This window comes from Drosophila ficusphila, unplaced genomic scaffold (assembly GCF_018152265.1).
Source record: "Drosophila ficusphila isolate 14025-0441.05 unplaced genomic scaffold, ASM1815226v1 contig_198, whole genome shotgun sequence".
In the NCBI taxonomy this organism is placed as follows: domain Eukaryota; kingdom Metazoa; phylum Arthropoda; class Insecta; order Diptera; family Drosophilidae; genus Drosophila; species Drosophila ficusphila.
In genome coordinates, this window is record NW_025064092.1 from 3,826,865 (window position 1) to 3,842,256 (window position 15,392).

General features: G+C 46.8%; 1 protein-coding gene across 1 annotated transcript in view; it reads left to right on the forward strand.

The window, feature by feature from the left end:
- LOC108095516 overlaps nucleotides 1-12,881 on the forward strand; it is a 64,251-nt gene extending 51,370 nt beyond the window's left edge. The window contains 5 exon segments of the mRNA XM_043207486.1: nucleotides 1,930-5,191; nucleotides 7,477-7,616; nucleotides 7,680-8,481; nucleotides 9,489-10,032; nucleotides 10,034-12,881. Coding sequence (XP_043063421.1) covers nucleotides 1,930-5,191; nucleotides 7,477-7,616; nucleotides 7,680-8,481; nucleotides 9,489-10,032; nucleotides 10,034-11,473 — 6,188 coding nt within the window. The 3' untranslated portion in view covers nucleotides 11,474-12,881.
- The last annotated feature ends 2,511 nt before the right edge of the window (nucleotides 12,882-15,392 follow it).

Consider the following 15,392-nt stretch of genomic DNA (forward strand, 5'->3'; position numbering starts at 1 on the left):
ATTTTTATTTAATTTGCAATCTATAATTGCAATTTGATTGAGCTTTTTCAATGAAGTTTAAATGCGTTGCCTACATTTTGACGCTTCATTTTCATTCTTTTTTTTTCATCGGACACACAGTTGAGTGTGTGTGAGTGTGCGTGTGGGGTTAAAATTGCACACCGGTTAACTGATCCACCTGTTTTCCCCCTTCTTCCCCTCCGCTTGACAATCAAAATTAAAATGAGTGGCTTATTAAAATTTTAACGCTCAAAAAGCATTTTTACTCATCATTTTTTTTCTCGAGCTCGGACAACATGTAAAGTTGGGGAAAGTGGGTGGGTGGATTGTTGGGCGGGGCAGGTGGGGCTACTTTGATGTATTTTCATATTCCACCGAGACTCGCGAAAAACGCAGGCAGCGGAGAAGGGGGAGAAAGTAGACACAAGGACGAAAAGGACCTCCTCGCTTTCTGGTCAGCAACATTTTCAGTTTCTCTGACATTTAAAACGCTGATTGATTTTACGTACAATTATTCTTTAGTGTGCTGTTCTGTTCACCTTCCATCTTTTTTCACCCCTGTCTTCATAAATTTTATTCCCTTTATTCCATTTCTTCGGCGTTCATTTGTTTTAATTACATTGATTTTGGTTAAACGGCGCAATTGTTTTTGCCCCCTCATCGCATTTCGTTGCGTCTTATTTGCACATCATTAAAATTGTAAAATTATTAAAGTGGCAAAACGAAAACTAAGACAAACAGAAATGGCCACCGAGTCAGGATTTTTAGTGGGTGGTTGTTCCATTTCGGTTTTGGCTTTCCCATTTGTCCAGGGATGTTTTCTGCGATAATCCAGTTGATGTGCCATAGCTTTAACCTTAGGGAATAGCCTGAAGTATAATGGAAAAGGATTGAAATTAATTTCGAAAATTAAAGAAAATATATAAACAAAAGTAGGAGAAAGTAATTTAGATTATGGTTAGAAAATAGTTGTATTATAAATATATATTTATTTTATATTTTACCCTGTTTTTAATCTGCGTTGTCTGCAGATCCATTTCACTCCTGCTTATTTCTTCGCAAAGCATCCATTCCCATTTATTGCCAACCATCCATCAGCAATCGTCCTGAGCCGCATCCTTGTTACACCCCTCCCCCTCCTCCCACCCACTTTTCCCGTTAAAAGCTGGGGGAAAGGCGTTTTAAAATATTCAATTGGCTGCTGCTCATTATTTGTTAAGTGGCTTAATGAAAGCGGTGCCCCATCTTTCCATTTTCCCCCCACTTTTCCTCTTTCCCCTCGCTCTCCTGACCAGTAGCTTTAATTAAATCACATTTTTTAATGTGTTTGCATAACTTTTGCCTACACTCTGCAATAATTGCGTATCGCTTTTAGGGCTAATTATGTAATCGAGGATTGCAAAAAAATATTTCATTTCCTTTTATTAAAGCATTAACAATTGTTGGTGAAATTAAAATAATTAAATTAATACATACGTATTGGATATTACCAAATATAAGAAATTTATTCGTTTGTTTGATTTATAAAATTCTTATACTTTCTACAAATTAATATTCAAAAAACTATTCCAATTGCTTTAATTTGAATTTAATTTAAATATTAAATATTATTTCTGAATTCATGAATAGCAAAAGGCAATAATCTTGGATTTACCCGATTTTATTATGGTCATTTCAAATATAATATATCAAAAGCGAAGTATTTTTATAGGCATAACCATTTGAAAGATAGAGGATTAAAATTCCACCCAATGCAAATAGTTTTGGAAGTTGAAGGATCAAATACCCATATATCAACTAGTAAATATTTTTTTTTTTTTGGAAGTTGAAGGATCAAATACCCATATATCAACCGTTGAATATATTTTGCTAAGTGTACACCCAACCACCAACCTTAAATCACCTTGCCTTCTTTTGAACTCTTTCCAGACAAACTGGCCAGCTGTTTTGTGTGCAAGGCGGAGGCGTGTCCGCGCACCCGCCCCCTGAAGAAGGGGCGTGGCCAGCAGTACGGCATCCCGGACGAAACGATTCCGGCGGGGGCGCGCGTCTGCAACAGCTGCCAGTGCAAGTCGGTGCGCAGCCGCTATCCCAACTGCCCGCTGCCGACGTGTCCGAATCCCAAGGATCGCGCCCAGCGCCTCCGGAACATTCCCTCCCGTCTCTTCGAGCTGGCGCCGGACATCCGGGATCCGGTGATGGCCGAGTTCCAGATACCGCCGCACGCCACCCGCTGCTGCTCCGCCTGCCTGATGCGCATCCGCCGCAAGCTCGATCCGCAGCTGAATCTCACCGACGGCTCCGTGGGCGGCGGTGCGGGCAGCGGCAGCGGCGGCGACGAAACGGATGTCAGCACCTCGTCGTGCGATGAGCGGGAACCGGGCGGCTCGGACACCGCGTCCGTTGAGAGTCCCGAGAATCTGCAGCGCCACAAATCCCTGACATTGGTCAAGCAACAGCAACAACAGCAGCAGCAACAGCAACAACTGCAGCAGCAGCAACTCCAGCAGCAACAGCAACTCCAACAACAGCAGCAGCAGCAACAACAACAGCAGCTGTCGCAACCACAACCGCCGCCGGCACCACAGCAGAAACCATCAACACCACGCGGTGCGGACAACAATGGAGGAGCACCACTGATCATCACTCCGACGAGGATGAGCAGCAAGGCAGGCGGCGACAATGATCGCCTGCTGCCTCCGGCGGCTGGACAGGCGCCCAAGAAGCAGAAGACCAGCGAGGAGTACGACTCCTCCGCCACCGAAACGGCGGATGAGGAGAACGAGAACTCGCCGGCGAACCGCCAGAGTCCCAAGGTTCTCTTCCACGGACACGGACATGGACATGCCAACAATGTGGCCGGGTTGCAGCCACCGAACAACAATAGTATGGTGGCTGGTGGAGTGCCACCTGGCGGAGCAGCTGGACCAGGAGGAGCAGGAGCAGGAGCAGGAGCAGCTGGTGGTCAGCAGGTGAACGGACCGATGGGCATGCGACGCGAGGCGGTCAACAATGTGCAGGATTGTGTGTTCTCGGTGATCGAGCGATCGCTGAAGCACAAAGGCCCGCAGCCCAAAGGAGGTCAAGGTCAGCAGGGTCAATCCCAAGGTCAGGGTCAAGGTCAGGCGCCCAGCCAAAGCCAATCGCCATCCCAACAGCAACAGCAACAACAGCAGCAGCAGCAACAGCAACAGCAACAGCAACAAACAGCCAACAATTTGGAACGCAAGGAGTTGACAATCGTAAGGGAGTACCGCCAGGATCCAAATATCCTCAAGCAGCAGGTGGCCGGTGGAGCACCACCACCCACCTCCTCGGCGGGTGGCCTGCCACATGGCACCTCCGTGCAGAAGCTGCCATCCCGACCGGCTGCAGTGGCTCCACCGCCATCGGCGCATCCAATACCGCCGACCAGCAGCACCGGAGGCACATCCTCCTCCATCGTCGGCGGTGGCGGCAACAACGGAACCAGCGACAGCCTGGCCACCCTCTCGGTGGTCAACTCCCACCTGGTGGGTCAGCTGGGTCATCCCGGAATGATGGCCCATGCTGCTTCCGCTGGAGGAGGCGTTGGTGTGGACAAGGCCACCATTACACCGGTGGTGAAGGGCTCCGGAGGATCTGCGAAGAGCGGTGGCGGTGGCTCGTCCACCCATTCGACACCCACGCCGCCGGAGACGATCATCTACAACGTGCCCACGGCACATCCACAGCGGGGCATCCCTCCGCCGCCACAGCACTCGGTGCATCCGGCGCATCCCTCGCAGCACGGCCAGCATCCGGCGCATCCGCAGCACTCGCAACACTCGCAGCACTCGCAGCAGCAGCAGCAGCAGCTCCAAGTGCAGCAGGAGCCCGAACCGCAAACCCTGGACCTGAGCATCAAGAAGACGCCACGCGACGGCCACTCACCGCACACGGGCGGCTCCTCCGGCGGATCGAGTGGATCCGGCTCGGTCACCGGATCGAGTGGCTCGGGCGGTGCCTCCTCGTCGGATCGCCATCATGGTCCGCCGCCGCCCGGCATGTCGATGAAGCACATCGTCCGCTCCACGACCATGTATCGTGGCGATGCCGTGAGTGTGCCCACGCTGGCGGGTCCCAGTTCGTATCTGTACTCCACTCCGCCGCACGGCGTGCTCAAGGCCACCGGCGGAGTGGGCGTGGTGCCCGGCGTCCTGCCCGGCGTTCCCGGCAGCCCCCTCTATCTGCAGCCCGTGCCGGTGCCCGTTCCCATTTCGATTTCCGGCCAGGGGCAATTGCCACCGCGGGCGGGACAACCGCCGCCGGCACAACCGCCTTCGGGAAGGGGCGTGGCCAAGGCGCCGCCCAAGCTGAGTCCGCAGCAGGCCCACCACCTGCACCCCAGCCACGGCCACTCGCCCTCGCAGCAGCAGCAGCAGCAGCAGCAACAGCAGCAGCAACAGGCGGTCGCCCAGCAGCAGCTGCTGGTGAAGAGCGGCTCCATCACCCACGGAACTCCGGCGAACAGCGCCCAGCAGCAGATCATCGTTCATGCGGCTGCAGCGGCCGCAGCAAAGGCTCTGCTGAGTCCCAAGTACGAGGGCTTGGTGCGGCAGACCACGCCCGAGGGCGTCGGTGGTTCCCCGGCCGGCGGAGGAGCAGGTGGTCCGGTGGGCAGTGGCGGTGGTGGCGGCGGGAAGCATGGATCGATCACGCAGGGCACTCCGCTCCACCTGCCGCCGCACCACTTGGAGAGCAAGCGGGCCTACGAGTTCTACAAGAACTCGCAGCGGCACAGTCCCGCCCAGCAGCCGGGTGGTGGCCAGCAGTTGCCGCCGCCGCCGCAGCAGTCGTCGCCGCAGGCGCCACCGCCACAGGGATACGGCGTCGGCTCGCCCTACACGCGGTCGCCGTTCGGCGGGGTTGTGGAGCAGGCGCCGGTGCTGAGCACGCGCCAGATCGTGATGCACGACTACATCACCTCGCAGCAGATGCAGGGAGCGCAGCAGCAGCAGCAACAGCAACAGCAGCAGCAGCAGCGCAACATGTCGCGTGGCAGCAGCGCCAGCGGCGGCGGCGGAGGCGGTGGCTCCGACATGGAGTCGCCGTCGCCGCGGAACAGCGTCGGCAGCGCCGGTGGATTCGCCTACGGCGGCGACAAGGATCCGGCGCCCAGGGGACGGCCGGAGTACTCCAGTCGCGCCTCGCCAGCCGATCATGCCAACAGGTGAGTGGGGGAGAACTAAGGGGTTTTAATGGGAGTAAAGAAACAGGAAGATTAACAGAAGATTAACAGAAGATTAACAGAAGATTGACAGAAGATTAACAGAAGATTAATAGAAGATAAACAGAAGATTAACAGAAGATTAACAGAATATTTGTGGCAGAATATATTTGTGGAAAGAAATCTTTAATCTTGAGCTGAGCACTCGTACCATTTTTTTTATTGCTTTTTAAAATATGCAAAAATAATTGATTTTGATTGAGGAGTTTACTTATTATTTTTACGGTTTTACGAGCTATTTCATGACCAGTAATAACAGATTTAATCGTTACATTTTCAATTCTATTAAGATGAATATCAAACATATACCCATTTATTTGTTAGGAAAAACATTATGTTTCTTAAGCAACTATGAATATATTTATAGTTAATTACAAGAGTTGGGTCCTCATCTTTGGTAGAATTTTTTATCGCTAAATTAAAATTCTGAAATATATATTTTAAAGAGCAGTTAATTCACCAGCTTAACGTGCAGTTAATTTTAAAATGACAGTTGCATTTACAAAATGCAAATATTTTACTTTCCCGCGCATTTCACTGTGATCAGTATTATGTAACAAAATTAAATAACGAGGCAAATAGTTAAGCAATATATATTTAATCATTTGTTGAAAAAGGAAAGACACTGCAATCCTTTGGCAAATTCAAGTGAACATTCGTTGAGTTCATCCTCAATTTCCGATTGACGCACATGAATCGGATATGAAAATCGCCAGCATCTTAATCAGCTTTGCATTTTGATTTAATATTGAGCTGATATTCGGTGTAAAGTGCTTAATTAATGGTGACCAATAAACCAATTTGAAATGCAGTCCGTTCGCATCGGATTATGAGCAATGTAAATACAATGAACAATGCGAAAAGCTCTTGAGATTTTCGTTGCCATGGCGAACAGAGCAGAGCAACACGTCAATTGTGATGGTGTTCAGGTGCAGTGGGTCAAATATTTCAGCTCTCCAGTGCCTGACCTATTTTAAAACACAGTATGCACTCCACAGGAATGCAGTTTGGGCTTTTTAATATTATATTATAAATATTAAAAAAAAAAACTAGTTGGCAAATTAAATTATTTTGTATAGTTTTTCCTCCATTTAAAAGTGTCAATAGTGTCAATGTATTGCATCCATATCTGATTATGGAAAATCCTTTGCACTTTGCACATGCTGTATAAGCTATTCATCGGCTGGCGTTTGATTGAAACCATGTTAAATGTTATCCTGCGAAGAGGACGCGATGTTAATGAGAGCCATGTAAATAGCAGTTCACGGGGAGCGAAAGCCGAAGCCCTGATGAAAAGCTCCGGAGTCCGGAAGAAATCTGAGCCGCCAGAAAATCGGACAGTTTTCAACTCATTCGCTCTGTTGAGCAAACAGTGCTAATCACAGTGCTATCTCACCACTTCAATAAACTCCAAAATTAAGAAATTAATCCTCAATAAATACAAACAAAATGCGGAGAAGTAATACTAAATCCTGCAATCGTTTAATTGTTGTAAACACAAGTTGCGTTCGAAGGAAAAACAAACTGCAATGACACCTGTTGATAAAAAATATAATGGAGATGTGCTAAAAAACTGTTGAAAAAAAATAAAAGCAATTCAATAGTGAAGTTTAAACTGCTAAAAGAAAATTAAGCAATTTTTTCTACAAAAAAAAAAATGTGTTCTAGAAAGAGTTTATTCTCTTGCATTGTATGTGTAGTTTTTGAAAACAAATCGTAGTTTCTGCTAACTATTCATCAGTTTTAGCATAAATTGCGTTTTATCATTAAGAGTTTTTGTTCTTTTACCACAATTTCAGTTTCAAAAAACGAAAAATGTTTATTTATTTAGTGAAGTTGGGAAAACAACGCATGTTTCCATTAATTATTTTTTCTTGTGATATTTTTTTAATGGAATTAAATAAAGAAAGCGATCCAAAAAATACATTTAATTGAACAATATTTTACCAACCGAAAAGAAGCTCTTTTTTGGTTACAATTGAAAGCAATATCATATAATATATTGACCTAAATAAAGATGCAACTTATGAGTTATTTTATGTAGAATAAACAAACAGTTTAGAAACAAACATTTAAAAAAAAAAACAAAAAGCTCAAAACCAAACCGTGTTTTTCTGCTTCTTTTCTTCATAAATACTATATTTTTATATTTTATATTTTATAACTTGTAGATTACTTACCCCGTTTAAAAACCAAAACTTACTGAGATTCCTTTTGTGTTTTTGCAGCACTCCCAGTCCGCATCGCACGCCGCCGCCGCAGCGGCAAGGAGTGATCCAGCGGCACAACACGGGCTCCAAGCCCCCATCGCCGGCAGCTCCGCCGCCGAGCAGGATGCACATAGGAGCCCCGTATCAGTATGCTCCAGGTTAGCTCGCTTTATTCAGTCAATCCTCTACTGAAACTAATACCCTTTCTAACCAATTTACAGCTGGTCACGATGCACTTGCCTCGTTTGTCGATGTGGCCGTGCAGCAGCCGCAGTTGCCGGTGCCCTCGCAGAAGGATGACAAGTCACCGGGTGCGGCACCGCCACCGGGACAAGTTCCCGTACCCGGATCCGGACCATCGCTCGGCGGTCCGCCAGCGCCGCCACCGCATGCAATGGTGGGCGTGGCCCAGCCACCGCCGCCGACGGCCCATCACGATCTGCGGTACCGCGACCTGGCGCTGCACCACCATCACACGATGCAACAGCAGCTGGCGCAGCAGCAGCACTACCGCAGCCTCAACATGGCCGCCCAGGTGGACATGCAGCGGCACATGGACCAGACGAAGCGCGCCATGCGCCACCAGCAGCACCAGCAGCACCAACAGCAGCAGCAGCAGCAGGCGCAGCAGGCGGCGGCCGCCCAGCAGGCGGCGGTGGCCCAGCAGCAGCACAGCCACGCCCTGGAGCGGGACCTGCAGGAGCGGATGCGCGAACGCGACCGCGAGCGGGAAAGGGAGCGCGAGCGGGAGAGGGAGCGCGAGCGGGAGCAGCGGGAGCGCGAGCGGGAACGGGAGCGGGAGCGAGAACGGGAGCGGGAGCGACGGGAACAGGATCGCGAGCGGCGCGTGGTCGCCGAGGAGCGGGAGCGGGACAGCCGGCGCATGGAGCGCATGTTCGCCGGCGGTGTGGTCACCGCGTCCGGTGGCGCCGGTGGCGGGGGACCCTCGCCGGCGCAGTACATCCGTGCTCCCGTTCCGGAGGCGGGGCCACCGCGCTCCATTCCGGATCGCGAGCGAGAAACGTAAGTGTTTGTGCCCCCCAAAGACCAGGAGTAGAGCAGAGATATGTATTTTAAGATATGTATCTTAAGAACTTTATATACATGGAGTTTTCTGCTCTAAACTTTTTTATAAAATAAGGCTAGAGATCTTCTATAGTCAAAGTATTCTGATGAAGTTATCCAGAAGCAATTTCAAAGAACTTTTAAGCTAAGTTAAAGCATCTGTAAGTTTCTCGTTTTTACTGAGAATTTTATCGCAACTTCATTCCTTAATTTTTTCATCGCTTATAAAACATGGTGTTCGTACTTTATCTATTTATATATTTCTTATACATATATATATGTTTGTCACTGCTTATTCACAATCCGGAAGTGAGGCTCTTCTGCGTTCTAATCAAAAAGAATTCTTCTAATATATATAACATATATAAAAGACACATTCCACTGTTTTTCTGGTTCAGTACAATAATTCTTTCCGATAAGAACGGAATACGGATCACTTTCGGATTGTGAATAAGCAGCGACTGCAATTCTCGTTGTCTTTCTCTGAATCATTATAAATCGGAAGAAGCAGAAAATTTTGTAGTTTCAACTAGAATTACTTGTTTAGTTAAAGATTCAATCTACCAGAAATATCATTGATATCTTAGCTATATAAAATAAAACCAATTAAGAGTTAAGACTACATTTGGAACACAAAAAAGTTATGTGGTACAAAAAACGAAGGTATATATTTCAATTAAAGTTGCAGATTGAGATTTAAGATTTGAAATCCCAAACAGAAGTTTTTGAGTTAGCATTTCCAATTTGTGTGTTTTCTCTATTCAACCTTCTAAAATAATCCAATCAGCTGACTTGAAACTTGATATAATAATTCAAGCATAAATGCTTAAACATTTAAGGTGCTTATTGGCCTTTAAATACTTGGTTTACTTTCTATATTTATAAATATTAAATGATTGAATCAAGCTGGCTTGAAAAGATCTATTCTTCGCCCAACTAAAAATGGAATCGTATATTTCTTGCAGGTACTATCGGGCAGCCCACGCCGGTCCCGCACCAGAGGACACTCCCGGGCAGCTGAGTGCCCAGAGTCTGATCGACGCCATCATCAAGCACGAGATCAATCGGAACAACGATGCCACCGCAGGTCCTGGCCGCGAGTTTCCGCGTCCCACCTTCGTCCACGCTCCACCACCGCCACGCGGATCTGGAGGAGGTGGCGGTGGGGCCGGGACACGATCCTCGCCGGCCAACGTCATCCATCCGATGTACCTGCGCGATCATCGCCAGCCGCACGAAGGCGGCGCCGTTTCCCTGCTCACCGCCGAGAACAACGGCAAGCCGAGCTCCTCGGGATCGCCGAGTGTGATCAACATCGATCTGGACCAGGAACGCATCTCGGCGGCAGCTGCAGCAGTTGCGCAACAGCAGCAGCAGCAGCAAGCTCCGCCGCCCTCGTCGCAATCCTCGCAATCGAGATCCGTTCACGGCCAGCTGAGGACTCCCACCTCGCAGGCCGGCGGATCGGCTCCGAGTCCCCAGCAGATCCACACGAAGAGCATCACCTTCGGGGGAGCTAACCGACTCGATAATCACCAACGACTACGGCACCAATCCGCATCTGCGGCCGACGCCGCCGTTCATATCCTATCTGCAGGAGGCGCAATCCATTCTGCCGCCGGATCGCTGGAAGCAGAACCGCCGTTTGCAGCAAAAGGCCGAGGAGGCCAAGCACCATTCGCAGCAGCAGCAGCAGCACGCGCAACAGCAGCAGCAGCAGCACCATTCGCAGCAGCAGCAGCACCATGCCCCGCCGCACCATCCCCAGATGCCGGGCAGTGGCTCCGGTGCGGCGCCAGGTGGCGGCGGCCAGAGTGGGGCACCCGGTGGCCCCGGCAGCGCTGGCAGTGGCGGCGGCGGCGGCGGCGGTGGTGGTGGCGGTGGCCGGGCCAATACCCCCGGTGAAGATGGACGCAACATAATCCGCATGCCGCAGGCGGTGAGTCCGCGCAAGTTCAACCACGAGATGATGCTGCACCAGGTGATGGGCGCCGCAGCGGCTGCCGGCGGAGAGCCGGGCCACTACTTCCTGCCGGCGCCAGTGGGTCGAGTGCCGCTGCTGCCGGAGCAGCGTGGCGGGCCAAGTGGCGGCGGCGGTGGTGGGGCGCCCGGTGGCGGAGGACCGGGATCCGGAGGCGGTGCCAGCACCATCGACAACTATGTGAAGAATCGCATTGCCGAGGTGATGCGCGATGACATTGGCTACGTGAAGAACCGCACGGTGGAGGTTCGGTCCGACGAGGAGGTGGCCGAACTGGTGGCCCACTCGCACGCCGCCGTCCATGCCGCCCATGTGGCGCACGTCGCCCATGTGGCCGCCCTGGAGCTGCAGCACCGCAGCAAGGAGCCGCCGCCGCCGGAGATCAGTGTGTCGCGCAAGACGCCCAACCAATACGAGGTGGTGGACGCCAGCGGACGGCGCTCGGCGGGCAGCGGTTCCGTCTCGGTTTCCGTTTCCGGTGCCAACAGCCACCACTCGCCGTACCATCCGCCGCCCTCGGCCTACGCCCCCAGCACCTATGCCTTCCCCTACAGCGCCCTGAACGTTCCGAGTGCCGCGGGCGGACTGCAACCGCCGCAGCCGCTCCAGCTGGCCGCCCATCAGGCGGTGGCGCCGCCAGGACACTTGAGCGCCAAGGCCAAGGCTGCGCACGCGCTCAGTGAACTGGGCGCCGCCGGCGGCGGTGTGTCGCTGGTGGTGGGCGGTGGCGCCGGCGGAATTGGCGGCGGACCCGGTGGCGTTTCAGTCGGTGGCCCCGGCGGCGGAGGCGGTGGTCCAGGCGGTGGTGTGGGAGGTGGTGGCGGTGGCGGAGGCGGAGCCGGCGGAATCAATCCCGGTGTCTCGGCTGCGGTGGCTGCTGTGGCAGCGGCCGCAGCTGCTGCAGCGGCGGCCAGTGAACCGAAGCCGCTGCTGTCCTCCAAGTACGAGGCCCTCAGCGACGAAGATTAGTTGTGACTGCCGGCGTCTTCATCGGCGTCGGCGTCGCACCTGCGGCCAGCAGCAATAGCTGTAGCATCAGCTCCCAGCAGCAGCAGCAACACAAACAGCAGCAGCAGCAGCGGCAGCGGCAGCACGAGCGTGGTGTACGGCTATCCTGGCTACCGGCGACACTCCCAGCATCAGCAGTCACAACCAACACATCCGCATCTTGTCCAGCAGCAGCAGCAGCAGCAGCAGTCGCCGCATCGCCAGCAGCAGCAGCAGCAGCAACTCTATCAAACCTCAGTGTTGCCGCCTCCGTTGCAATCGCAGCAGCAGCAACTGCAGCAACATCAACTCCACCAGCAGCAACAACAACAGCAACAACAACAGCAGCAGCAGAGGAGTCTCTACTATGCCAGTGAGCATTATCCTGGAGGCAACGGAGGCAGTGCTGCCGGCGGCAATCCAAGCTACTACTGACAGCAATACTAATTGCAGCAGCAGCAACAACGACAACATTTAGCAGCAGCAGCAGCAGCAGCAGCAACACAAGCAGCGGATGTAGATTTACCACTAAGCATAAGCGATTTAAACGGACAAGAAGCCCCAAGCTAAGCAAACAAAACATTTAAAAAACAAAACAAAACAAAAATGATAATGGCTTTAAACAAAAGAAAGAAACAACAGCAAAAACAATGATAAACAAGCGAGTAAAGAGGAGGGAAACGCAGCAGGAAATCGAGAGAGATAACGAGATGTGAGACGGCAGGCAGGATTATGTCCAGAACAAAAACAAATTAAAAACAAAACGAAATGTGTATTTAGACATTTTCAAAACTGTTCAAATAAACTATTGTGTCAGCAAGTTAAAACATATATATATATATTTAACAAGTTTTTAAACAAATTTATTGATTTATACTCTTCGAACAATTGTGACTGCAAGAAAAAAGGAGAGATTTAGTTAGCATTTTTTTTTAATAAATTGATTGTAATATTTAGAAATCCACAAAGACTTTTTCAAATCTTTTTCAAAGCAAACATTTAAAACGGAGAATTTTGAATTGTATATAATAAAAGTGCTTAAGAATAGAGTTTTGATCGTGCAAACTTTGATAGATTAAAACCAAATCTGAACCACCTGTTTCTCATGAATCTTATTAGGGACACACGCGAGACCCAAAAGCCGAATTCGTGTCCTAATTTTCGCTTAAATGTACTTGTGTTATTCGTGTGGCCGTGGGTGTCCTTGTCCAAGTCCTTTCGTGTGGCATCACTAGATGTTTCCTCCTCCTTACACAGCTCTCAGTCGGAACGTAATTAAAGAAAATCGGTAGGGACAACAATATAGATATATGCAAAACCCGAATCACACCACACACATATATATACAATACACCTATGATTATAAGAAATAAACAAAATAATAAAAACACACTGTTGGGCTGTTCTTAGAAAAAAAAACAAAACAAAAAACATAAACAAAAGTAAACAAGTAAAACGAGAAACAAGTATATATATATATATTACCTATAGAACACTTTAAACATTATTTAAACGACTTTTTGTAAATTTCATAAAAAACTGCGCATAATTTTAATGAGCATTGTTTATTCAATTTTATCGATACATTTACTACTACTATTATTCGTTTTTTTTATTGCTATTTTTATACGCAAGATTTAATTTATGGAGCATAATTGTGTTTTATTATCTTCTTAAGCAAGCGCTATTGAATTATGTACGTTTAATTACTAAGCTAATGAAAGTTTCGCTGTAAGTAAAATAAAAGGAAGCCCAATACATATAATTATATATATGGGATATACATACGCATATTTTTTTATAAAACACTTATGTCTTACAAAACAGTTTTAGTGTTTAGCTACTTTACTGTTTAATTCGTTTTTTTTTTTAACTTATTTTTTTATATGCAAACGCGAAAGAACAGTAAAACCAATTAAAAAACGTATAACAAAAAAATTAAATATTTTTAATACATAATGAAACTAAAAAAAAAAACAAAACAAAATCTATATAGTTAATATATATATATAAAGTAAACAAACGCTAAGACTTATTCAACAAAACAAAAATTGTAAAATATTAAAAGATATATGTATATGTGAAAGCTAACGATGCAGATAAACGATAGATTTTTGCAACCGTAAGCCGATAAACATTAGCGGAAACGGATATAAAAAGAACCGGAAACGCAACTCTGGCCGAGCAGCGCGCAGCAACGTTTTAGTTAAGGGCAGGAGGCGTATTTTTTTTATAAATATATATATATAAATAAAAATTAATATATAAAATAAAGAAACAAATTCTATATATACAGAAAATTTTACAACATATATATATATATATATATATACATATATATATGATAATAAATGTATGTAAAACGGCAGCATAATAACTAACGGAATAAACATCGCCAGAGGTTTGGGCGGGAGGTGGGTCGGTGTGGGGGGGATTGGGACCGCGACTGGACGGACGGACGGACTCGTGGACAAGGACTCGAGGAGCCGCCTACACAACGAAACCGGTCACATCGCCCCCGCCCGATCACCGATCGCCGATCCTTGGATAGAGAGCACTTTCTACACATAAATATATAAATGAATACTGTATGAATAACCGAATTTTATTGCTGGGCGAATTACACAAGCGCCGGCTAAATGAATGTAAAACAAAACGAAGTGTATGCACAAGGCGTGCCCTGAAAATGATTTACGCAAATCACAAAAAAAAAAAAACAAACAAAAACAAATTCAAATTCGCTATATTGAAGGACCTTTTATTGTTTTGGGTTTTCCGATTTTTTTTTTTCTGTTGTATCAATTCAAAATCGATATAGGAAAACAAAAAATTACGAGTAATGGTTTTTGAGTGCATAATGATAAACAATAAACACAAATTATGAATGCAAATAACAAAGGAGAGGAGTGAAAAAGAGAACAACAATAATTTGTGGAGTATATGCATATAATGTGCGCCGAGTCGCAGAGCTAGATCTGATTATGATCGATACATGATAATGATGTTTAGCACTTAAGTTTTAGTTGTAACTTTATGCCTTAAGTTGTAAGCTTAAAAATAATAATATAAAATTAAATACAACATATTAAAAAGCAAACAAAAGAAAATAAAACAAATACAAAAAAATAAAACAAAAGAAATGTGTAACAAAACGTTGTCGTTTTTCTTCTAGTCACGATAATTTTTCAAACAAATTTAATTTCTGGATTTGGAAAAAGCTGGTATGCTACTTTTTTCTAGGGCTTAAAAGAAAATACTTTCCTCGGTAAAATAAAATAATTTTTTTTGTCATTTTCAGGGTTTGCGGAAATAATATGTAAAAAATTGGAAAAAGTGAATTGATTATTTTTAGTCATTTTAATTCGGCGTTACATTTGTTAATATTTCTTATCTGTTTCCCAAGTAGAGCGAAGTAAAAGCATGGTTTTAAACAAAGCTTTGTGTAGAAAAGGTTATAAAGTCCTTAAAATAAAAAAGCTGTTTAGAGTGGTAAAGAATTTATTCAGAACTAAATGTGAGATAGGTGGAGTGAAACATCAAACACCTGTTTCCATCTTCATGCTAAGGTAAAAATAAAACAGGTTCTAGGCTGAAAGCCTGCCTTTAACTTGCAATTGAGGTGAATATTCCTGGGTGAAAAAAATTACAAATTTAAAATAAAAATAAAGAATAAATTAAAAACACAAATTCCTTACACTTACAGTAAAGTAAAGTAGTTAAGCAAGGACTTTAAAAAGCTTTTGGTAAGCTCTTTCGGTTAAAGCTCTGGGCGTTATCTTGGTTCGTTATAGTTTGTAAACTTTTGGTTTTAGATGTCATATCTTTGTTGATCAAAAAGAATTATAACATTTTTTTTAATATACATAAAATTACTATCGTTAACAGATATGTCTATTTCGAT